Here is a 10,920-nt window from a genome sequence, read left to right on the forward strand (position 1 = left end):
CTCCTTTGTTATCTTCTCAAAATAATGAACCGAATGAAAATGTTCAAGAACCTCTTAAGTGGACGTTTACCCCCTTTCCCATTTCTTTTTTTTTTCACACAACAATTCACACCTTTTTTTTCACACAACAATCGACTTTTTTTTTTCAACCAACAATTGACGCCTTTTTTTTCACAAAACAATCGACGACGTCACCTAGTCACCTCCCACCAGCCACCGTGACCTGCCACCACCGCCCACCACACCCTTGTATGTTATTCAATCTTTTATATTTTCTATACTTTTGTTTTCAAACCCTAATTCCCTTTTCCCAAATTTGTTATTTAGGTTTTTAGTTTCAATTTTGTATTTTGTATTTTGATTTATTTAATTGTTTATTCATGAAACATTGAAACAATGTCTTGTATTTTGATTTTGATTTTGATTTTTGGTTGTCTATTTTTGACTTTTTGTTGTGAATTTTGATTTTTGATTACTTTACTAATTAGTTGCAATTTCATGTAATTTAATTGTTTATTCAAGAAACATTGAAACAATGGAAGCTAATTTAGAAATTCCAATTAGAATTCTAGACTTTTACTAATCGATTTGTTTTTTCAATTTAGATTAATGACGAAATACAGAAGTTTGGAATCTTTTTGGAATACACAAAGAAAGGCACAGAAAGCTTCTTCATCATCTTCACCTTTGTTATCTTCTCAAAATAATGAACCGAATGAAAATGTTCAAGAACCTCTTTTGCCATCTCCTAACAATGAAGAACCTCCCTTGTCATTTTCTCACAATGAAGAACCTTATTTGTCATCTCTTAACATTGACCAAGATTCTCAAAATGAGGAACTTGATGAAAATATTCAAGATGAGAAACTTGATGAAAATAATCAAGATGAGGAACTTGATGAAAATAATCAAGAAGAATACAACTTACCAAATGATCCGGGAAAATGAGTGCCAATATTTGTCTTACTCGGTCAATGAAAGAGATGATGTGAGAAGGAGATTTATTGAGAAGAAGCCTTGTAGACCAAGATTATCCAAAAATGAATTACCTCAAACGTTAATCGGTAAGAAGAAACGTCGTTTTAATGTTCTTTGGTATGGTTTATATGATTGGCTTGAATATAGTATCCAAAACGATGCCGCATTTTGTTTTTATTGTTTCTTGTTCAAGGATGATACAAAGTATCCCGGGGGAGATGCTTTTGTGAAGGATGGATGGAATAATTGGGATAAACCGATAAGGTTAAAGAAACATGTGGGTAACGTTGGTAGTGCTCACAATCAAGCTAGAGAGAAATACACTTTCTTCATTAATCAAAAAATTTCAATAGTTCAAAAGATTAAGAAGGTGAGCATCCAAACAAAAAACCTTTATAAATCTCGATTGTTATATTCTCTTCAATGTTTAAGATATCTTCTAAAACAAGGATTAGCCTTTCGTGGACATAAAGAAAGCGAGAATTCAAGTAACCGGGGTAATTTTCTTGAACTTTTAAAATGGCTTGCCGAAAAGAATGAAACCATTGCTAAAGTTGTTCTCTCCAAGGCACCAAAGAACCACAAAGCAACTTCCCCAAAAATTCCAAAAAGATCTCATCAAGTGTTGTTCAAAAGAAACTACCAAGTTCATTATTGAAGATCTTGATAATGATTTATTTGCTATTTTAGCCGATGAGTCAAGTGATGTATCTCATAAGGAGCAATTTGCCATTTGTTTGAGGCATGTTAATAAAAAGGGCAAGGTGAGTGAAAAATTTCTTGGTATTGTGAAGGTTGATGATACTACTAGTCTAACTCTCATGAAAGCAACTGAGACTTTACTTGGTGACCATAAATTGCTTATGTCAAATATTCGTGGTCAAGGATATGACGGGGCTAGTAACATGGGAGGTGGAATTAATGGTCTTAAAAATTTGGTAATGAGAAATTCCCCTTCCACTTATTATGTTCATTGTTTTGCACACCAACTTCAATTGATTCTTGTTGCGGTTGCGAAGGAGAATTGTGATTGTGCATCTTTTTTTCAATAAATTGGATTTGTACTTAATGTTATTGGGCAATCTTGCAAGAAGTTAGAAATGGTAAGAGAGACTCAAGCTAAAAAAGTGTTAGAAGCTTTGGGGTTGAATGAAATTGTAAGTGGGAAAGGGTTGAATCAAGAACTTGGATTAAGTAAGCCCGAGGATACTCGTTGGGGTTCTCATTATAAATCAATCATGAATCTTATTGTTATGTATTCCTCGATGATTGATGTTCTTGTTAAAGTTGGTAAAGCTGCAAAAAGTAACGAAGATCGTGCTAAAGCTCAAACTGTCGTGGATCACCTTGAGTCATTTGAGTTCATCTTCATGTTACATTTGATGAAAGTCATCTTTGGGCATACTAATTCTTGGTGTGAGGCACTACAAAGAAAATACCAAGATATTGTTAACGCAATGACTCTTGTTGACTTGACTAAGAAGCATTTGCAAGACACTAGGGATCATGAATGGGACAGGTTCCTTCAAAGTGTGTGTGTTTTTTGTGCAAAACTTAACATTGATGTTCCAAGTATGAGTGATTCGTATGCCCCTCGTGGAAGATCGAGGCGCTTCTTTGATACGAAGACCAACCATGAACGATTTCGCATCGATATGTTTCTAAGTGTTATTGATAAGCAACTTTTTGAACTTAATGATCGTTTTGACGAGGTAAATATGGAGTTACTCTTGTGTATGGCTTGTTTGAGCCCGTTTAATTCATTTGCTTCTTTTGACAAGAAAAAATTGATGCGGCTAGCTGAGTTTTATCCTAATGAATTTGGCGCTCTTGATAAAAACACTCTTGTGTTTGAACTTGATATCTATGAGAGTGACATGAAACAAGACTCAAGATTTCAACAAGTGAAGAATCTTAGCGAGCTTTCTATGTTGCTTGTTAAAACAGATAAACATGTTTGTTATCCACTTGTTTATAAGCTTTTAAAGCTTGTGTTGATACTCCCGGTGGCGACGACAAATGTTGAAAGAGTATTTTCTTCTATGACATTTGTGAAGAACAGGTTGAGGAATAGCATGGGTAATCCACTCTTGAATCATTGTTTAGTTACGTACATAGAGAAAGTTTTTTTTGTGCAAGTTAGTGATGATGATGTATTGAAGCGTTTTCAGAACATGAAATCTCGTCGGGTGACTTTAAAATATTTGTTTGGTTGCCTTTTCAATTCATGGGAAAATAAAAATCCCATGAATTGTAAAAAGTGGTGGATGTTTGGTTGCCAAATTTTTGGCAAAATGTAGGCATTTAATTTTCCAAGGAGTTTTGAATGCCTACATAATGGTGGAATTGAATGACCTAGCCCCTCCTAGGTAGTTCACAACTCCTGTGGAATTCAACTCCCGCATGCGCAACCAAACGACTTTTCCGAATTCATGTGAATTTGTATACAGGAAAATAATTCACATGAATTGGATATTCCGGTGTCGATTAAATTCCTAGATAAACCAAACGAGGCCTTAGTATTTTTTTTGTAGCCTGTTGTTTACTATGTAAGACGAAGTTTAATATTTAAGCATTTTGTTGTATTGTTAGTTTTTTTTTTTTTTTTTTACAATTGTGCACTCCCATTGTAAAAGCTCTGGGTCCGCCACTGATTGTATCCTACAGTTGCATCATCAATTTTTCATTTTATCGATAACTTTCCTGTAAAATAGGTATATACTAAATTTGTGTTAGTATAATATGCCAATGCAGGTATTAAAACAAGCTGTAAAAAGATATGTGATCTTTATAGTCACTCAGTTTTCATAATTTTATATCTAAACTCAATTTCCACTGGAATTTGTGCTCGACCAATTTAGAGCTTTATTTTGTTATTGCAATACGGTGGGTTAAAGTGTATAAATAATTGTGATCTTTATAGTGTCACTCAGTTTTCATAATTGTGGACACGGAGCTTAGTCTTGGTTGAATCTTATTGGAGAGTTCATCAACTTGTCACTAAAAGAAGAGGGAAAGAATGTTTTTATATTCGGTTATATTTAATTAGATAGAAGTTATTGAGGACTTGAGGTCCTTCGTGAGGTTACTTAGCTCTCTTATTAGGGATGTCAGCGGGGCGGGTATAAGTGGGTACCGCTCCGTATCCGTTTCAGTTGGGGCGGGAATGGGTAGAGTTTTGGCGGGTGGTGGGGCGGGGGGGCGGTTACGAAAATTGTACCCGCCATGGGTAATGGGGCAGAGATGGATTTTGCATCTTACCCTCCTCATACCCGCCTACCCGCCAATCATTAAAAAAATTAATACGATTATGACAATTTTTTAAGTCTTATTTAATTATAATTAAAATATAATGTTAATAATAGCTATTTTATAAAGTTTTTTACTAATTTCTTTGGTAAAAAACTAAAATTATAAAGATAAATTCAAAGCAATGGCAAATTAATTGTGATTAAATCAACTTTTGCGTAAAAATTTATCGAATAAAATTATGGTGTAGCGGGTTAATGGGTAAACGTGGCGGCACAGTTTTATATTTCTCCCCGTAGGGGCGGGGATGATTTTGGAAACTTGTACCCGCCACGGGTGATGGGGCGGGGATGGGTACGAGTTTTTTTTTGCGGGTATGGGTACGGGGATAGCTCAATAGCTATATAAATGATACTCCCTCCCATTCTATATTCTTCCCCTTTCTTGTGGGCACACGAATTAAGGTTGGGAATGTGGGTGGGGTTTGATGTTTGGAGAGAGGTAGAAATAGTTAGGATTAAATAATAATAATAAAAAATATGGGTGGAGTTTGGTTATTGGAGAGAGGGGGAAATAATTAGGATTAAATATTAATAAAAGATAGGGTGGGGTTTGGTGATTGGAGAGAGCTAAGAGTATAATATTAATAAAAACTTTCCAAATAAGGAAAGAGGGAAGAAAACCTAAATAATCCGTTTTAGAAAACAGGGAAGAATATAGTAGATGGGAGGGAGTAGATCTCCCGTCTTCGTAACCGTGGTTAGTATTGGGTCTAGAAGAATGGCAGGGGAATGAAATGGGGGTTTGGTGTTTGTTAAAGTCAAATGATTGACTTTCATTTAATTTTTGCTTGCTTACTCTCATTTAGTCCAGTCTCAACCCGTCTTTTTCTTCACGAACTTGTACCTATAAAATGGAAATAACAATAGCAGTACCCAAATCTATAAAATATAACTATTATTCACAATTATTATAATAAAATTAATAAATTCTAATTAGTTAGTAAAATGATCTTTAATTCAATAAAAGCACCCAAAATCGAGTAAAATATAAGATATAAGCATGGGCAAAACGACCCTAAACTACTACTTATCATTGAGACACGACGTCTGGAAGGGGATCCGGTTGGCTTCTGGACCCGGTACGTCTGGCCATGTCCCGGTACCTGTTTGTGGTTATCGGTATATCTGGGCGTGTCCCGGTATCAGCGTGGTTGTCGGTATGCCTGGGCGTGCCCCGGTACCGTGGTGGTGGTCATCTGATGTTATGTCATTCATATTAGTAGTCATGGTGCATGTTCACACTTGAGTCGTGTCATCTTTTTTTTGTTTATTGAAACTGACGTTTGTTGTGTCTGTCTATTTGTCACCTGTCTCTTTTGGGGTGGCCTGTATTGATCCATATGATATCCTTTAGTCATATGGGGAGCAGGTTAGGTACAGATTGTTCGGATAGTACGCGGGAGACGGGACGAGCTTGATGAGTCACGAGACGAGTGTAGTTAGTTGGATGAGTATAGTAGCCATGATTTGTCTTTTATTCATTAGTTATTGGTTTGTAATCACTAAACTTGTCATTTATAATAAATGTTTCTTTATTGTATCTCCGATTGACCGCCTCGGGAAACCGAGAAGGTATTATCTCCCAATTACCTTGGCTGGGTAAGAAGGGGGTGTTACAATGCACACCGTGGGCGTTTCACAATAACGCTTGGGAGGCAGTTTTACAAACAAAATCTATACTACCACTCTCAGGGTCGGAATCGGACACAATCACTCTCACATATCATGTCTATGTACTTAGGTTAACGATTACATTACGTAGCACACATGATCCAATACTTCATTCATAATATTGAATCCTCAAGCATCACGTACCACATTCTTACTCTCATGTCCACGAAACCAACTTGATAGTACTAAATCCGCAATTGCATAGATTCCAATTACTAGTACTCAACTCGTCCATGATTATACCTCCTCACACGGGTTGACTTGAAACTTACAGCAAATTCCTCACTGAATGACGGTTACCACTTGCAAAATGTTCTACTCATATCTCGCTCTAGTACTCTCTCTCTCTCTCTCTCTCTCTCTCTCTCTCTCTCTCTCTCTCTCTCTCTCTCTCTCTCTCTCTCTCTCTCTCTCTCTCTCTCTCTCTCTCTCTCTCTCGTATTCCAGGTTCCTAAATTTTATCACCATTTATTCAACTCACATCATTCCCTAAGTCAAATTTTACACCCTCCAACTACTTTTATCATTCATATTATCACTCCTCTTTCAACTCTGTGAGTACCTCAACTATTCCCTCATCATTCCACAAGTTCTAACTCAACCATATGCAAACCCAAAACATCTGAGTCGTGCTCAAAAGGTCATCCTCACATGTCCTTAAATGGCGTTCACTATCTATGAGTCCACACCACTGCTAAGAATCCAAATTCTGTTTATATTCCACTACCGTCTTAGTTGTCTCTCATGATCAGTTCACCATACTTAAAGCATTACATGAGCCAACTACTATCCTAGTGTTCCTAAATTATCAAACTTGACGACTATGTCCAAAATCACTCGTCTTGTCGGAAACATATGCCTAAGGGTTAGGGTGAGAAAACACTCTTTTGGGCTCACACACAACTCTATGCCCGGATATCTCGGGTCAACTCAACGGATAAGGATGATGGGAATTAAAACAAGCCAGAACGGATATGAAAAAGATAGGAAATCGAATAACATGGAGGGGATAGGAAATCAATGGTCGACACCAAAAAAGAATTGCTCTAATAGCACACTTGAAATATGATAAACCTTGGAAAATGATGCAACTTCAAGACTCAACTCTAATGGAATTTTACTCAAACTCGCCTCAAAAGCGAAATGTTATATTAAAACTTCAACAAAAAAGGTCATTTGTCTCAAATTTCTCGAAAACTTTAATACGAAGTAATCCGTCATAGGATGGTAAATGTCACTATATGCCAAATTCAAAGCATTACTATTAGATTGGTGCAAAACATAACTTAGAAAAGTCAAAAATTCGGGTAGGTATGTCATTCATTTTCGAAAAGAAAGCTTTAAGGCGGAAAAGTTCCTTATGCATGACTTCACAAAATATTATACTTAAAGATGAGTAATAAGGAGTAAATAAGGTACATCACGAGCGGAAAAATCAAAGCTTATGTATACTTTTCACAACATTTTCCGGAAATTTTTCAACCTTCAAGACGGAAAATTTTGATTCACACCATTTTATAGAAAAATTCCAAAATAATATTATAGTTTTACAATACTATTAAACCATATTTGGGTAAAAATTAAAATTGTTCATATTCCTCACTCGATTCAAATTTTTAGGCTAAAACTTGCAACGAGATCTTCATTTTTAAGACAATGTACCACACTACTATGGATAACGGTAGTCTTTGTAAGAAGATTAAAATAAATTTCACTCATAGAAATGAAAAGTAAGTCAAAACCTTCAAATTGAAATTTTCGCATACGAGGTAAAATCCGACTTTAAAAACAAGCGTTATCCCTTTCTTGTTCAACATGACCCAACAACAAACACGAAAATCCGGTTACCGACTCAAAAGCACAAGTTTCCAAGCTCATCCATGGTGGGAAAGAAAATTTATCGTAAAAATGTGATTTTTTTTACCATTCTAATGATATAGAAAATCAACTATTAATATGAAATTGAACAAAGCCATGCAATTATTTGATAAAACTGGAATAAACATGTGTATATATATAAAAATATTTGAAATTGCAAAATAAAGAAAGATAAACTCAACTACATGTTCGAATTTGAGAAAACGGATCAAGAAAAGGGGAGTAGCAAAGTGTAATTCAAATAATAAATCACAATATGAAAACTTTGAATTATTCCAAGATAAATCGATGTCGAATTTACGAGGTTCGAGATAAAAATAAAAAGGTAAGGTAGAAAAACAAATTTTACACGAAATTCTCAGCAAAACAGGCCCACTCGGCCGAGTACTTAGGGCACTCAGTCGAGTGCAGCTCCACTCGGTCTAGTGACAGGTTACTCGATCGAGTGGAATTTTTCCAGAAGTTTTCCAGTTCCTTGAATTTGCCCACTCGGTCGAGTAAACTGTCCACTCGATCGAGTGACTCGTCCACTCGGTCGAGTGACTGGTCAACACGCTCGAGTACTACTCTACTTGATTGGGTTTGGCCTCACACTCACTATTTTTGGTACATTACACCCAAAATCAAAACTACTCTACCACTAACCATCATCATTCATGCTTTAACAACGACACTAGCAAGCTCGAACACGCAAATGATATTGACATGCCAAGATTTGGGACTAACATCCCTCACATCAACACACACTATTTATATCTACAACATATTACTCACATTAATCCACTTATACATCCATGACATGCTATCTCATTCTACACAAACGATTCTATCATACTAATATATAACGAGGAACAACACACGTATTCACACCTCTTTCACAGTGATCATATTCCATGCCATATTCAAACAAACATTAAACCATAACACATATGCATTCATATCACGATTCATATAACGTTTCCCATACTCCAAGCCACCCACGTAGTTACCAACTGAGATGATAGGCACTAGCTTTGGCATGAGGGTGCCTACTCAACCAAAACCGATCTCCTATTGTACTCATGTCGGGTTCATTTTACTTAGACTCTCCTAAATTCATTTTTGGTTCGTTAGGTTTTAGGTTCCAAAATCGTCGCTCTGATACCACTTTGTAACACCCCAATTATCCGGCCAAGATAATTGAAGCATTACAGTCTCGGTTTCCCGAGGTAATGTTTCAAAACTTCAATCAAAGAACATTTTATTAATGTAATGTGTAATGATTTACATAAACGTAAGCAAATGAATAAAAGTACAACTCATGACATCTATACTCTTCTAGCCAACTAGACTCGTCTCGTGTCTCATCAAACTCGTCTCGTCTCCCACGTGCTATCCAAACAACCTGTACTTAACCTGCTCCCCATATGATCGAAAATATCATATGGATCGACACACGCCACCCCGGAAATAGGTGACAATTGAACAGATACAACAAACGTCAGTCTCAACATATAAATAAAGTGTGACACGACTCGAGTGTGTGAATATATAACATGACTATGATATGAATGAGACTATCAAACAACCACCACCATGGTACGGGGATACGCCCAGACATATCGAAAAACACACTGGTTCCAAGACACGCCCAAACATACCAACAATCACAAACAAATATCGGGACGCGCCCATACGTACCGGGTCCGGAAGCCAACCAGATCTCCTCCCAGACGTCGTATCTCAACCACACGATTTCCTCTGTGACTCAAGCCATTAATGTGCACACCCATCTTGTAGTGGGAAGCTCCAAGAGGTGACTTAAGCGTAAGACGGTCTCCTAACCATCTTACGTCTCCAAAACAACAACAACACAAATGCTCCAACATATACAATCACAACTGTTTTGGTAAGATTTTACCGACTAAAGATTTGGGAGTCAATGCGGCTATTTCAATTAAAATACAGTATTAAGGACTTGAGTAGATCAGTAGTAGGAACATAACGAGAACGAAAGTAAACAACTAGTACGAAAGAAAAAGCAAACGAAAAAGAAAGAGAGACAAATGACACAAGCAAAATGGTGACGCGGGAAACCCAAAATGTGGGAAAAACCGCGGGAGGAATGGTATACCGCCAATGATCCACTAGTAGTAATAGATTTCGAGGGTAAACCTAGTTGGAACAATCAGGAGGAACATCAGTAATCTCCAAACGACTAAGTACAAATGATACGAACGGTGTATATGTTTCTAAGTGTGAAAATTATTATTTGTTGCTGGTCATGAATGTTGTTTCTTCAAGTGGAGTAAATGATGAATGAGAGGTGCTTGAATCTCGTGTTTGTTGCCCTTTTATAGCCTTCCTTGAATTGTCGCACATGTCTCTATATTCGCTCAACCATACGCTCCACTTCCTATGAAATAGGGAGTGGTTGCTGACTTTGTCAAAGCTCCTGCTGATAAGTGCAATGTTCCTGCTGACCATTTCAATGTTCCTACTGGCTGTTCGTTATTTAGCTCAATCGTGGCCTTCGCATTACTTGAATGTCCAGGTTCATCCCCCCTTGTTCTTCCTGGTGTCTAGCAGTCTGCTGCCTTATCATTGATCCGTGTGCCTCTATCTTACCCAATAGTGAGTTACCACGTCATGATGAAAATGAGAGGGTATTTTTACCCATAAAATTACACCCAAGCAACTGCCAAGTTCTGTTCTTGCTCGATGGATGCTGGGAGTTGCCTCCCTCCTAGATGTTGCATGTAGTGGTTATGTCATGGCGTTGTCAGCCCACTTGCATTCTTATCCATTGAGACTGATCGTTGGAGGTCCAATCAATCATTTCCCCTCAATAACTTCCCACTTCCCCTACGTTTCCTTTCCCTCGATTCCCCCCCAACCTAACTTCCTCCCTTAATTCCGTTCTACTAACCCCCTCTCTTAACTCCCTCTCTTTTTGCTATAAATACACCCCTCCCCCTCCCCCTCCCACTTCCCTTATTTCCGTCTTTATTAACCTCTTTCTTAAAACCCTATTACTCTCCCTCTCCTATAAAATCTCCCTATCCACCAAGTAACCTCTCACTTTTTACTCTCTCTCTTAATT

At 37.2% G+C, this 10,920-nt stretch overlaps 1 protein-coding gene across 1 annotated transcript; it reads left to right on the forward strand.

Annotated features, from left to right (window-relative positions):
* The first annotated feature begins 1,514 nt into the window (after window positions 1-1,514).
* On the forward strand, window positions 1,515-10,403 carry LOC141629437 (uncharacterized). Its single transcript, XM_074442439.1, has 3 exons — window positions 1,515-1,916; window positions 2,070-3,167; window positions 10,245-10,403. The coding sequence occupies exons 1-3, from the start codon at window positions 1,515-1,517 to the stop codon at window positions 10,401-10,403; spliced, it is 1,659 nt and encodes a 552-aa protein (XP_074298540.1).
* Window positions 10,404-10,920: the final 517 nt, after the last annotated feature.

This window comes from Silene latifolia, chromosome Y (assembly GCF_048544455.1).
Source record: "Silene latifolia isolate original U9 population chromosome Y, ASM4854445v1, whole genome shotgun sequence".
NCBI classification, from domain to species: domain Eukaryota; kingdom Viridiplantae; phylum Streptophyta; class Magnoliopsida; order Caryophyllales; family Caryophyllaceae; genus Silene; species Silene latifolia.

Excerpts from the sequence above, each read along its gene's own strand:
- LOC141629437 (XM_074442439.1), top strand. The coding sequence starts at position 1,515 with ATGAAACCATTGCTAAAGTTGTTCTCTCCAAGGCACCAAAGAACCACA. Across the intron at positions 1,917-2,069 it reads TTAATGGTCTTAAAAATTTG|AAGTTAGAAATGGTAAGAGA; the intron begins GTAATGAGAAAT and ends CAATCTTGCAAG. Across the intron at positions 3,168-10,244 it reads AGAACATGAAATCTCGTCGG|GGAGTGGTTGCTGACTTTGT; the intron begins GTGACTTTAAAA and ends CCTATGAAATAG.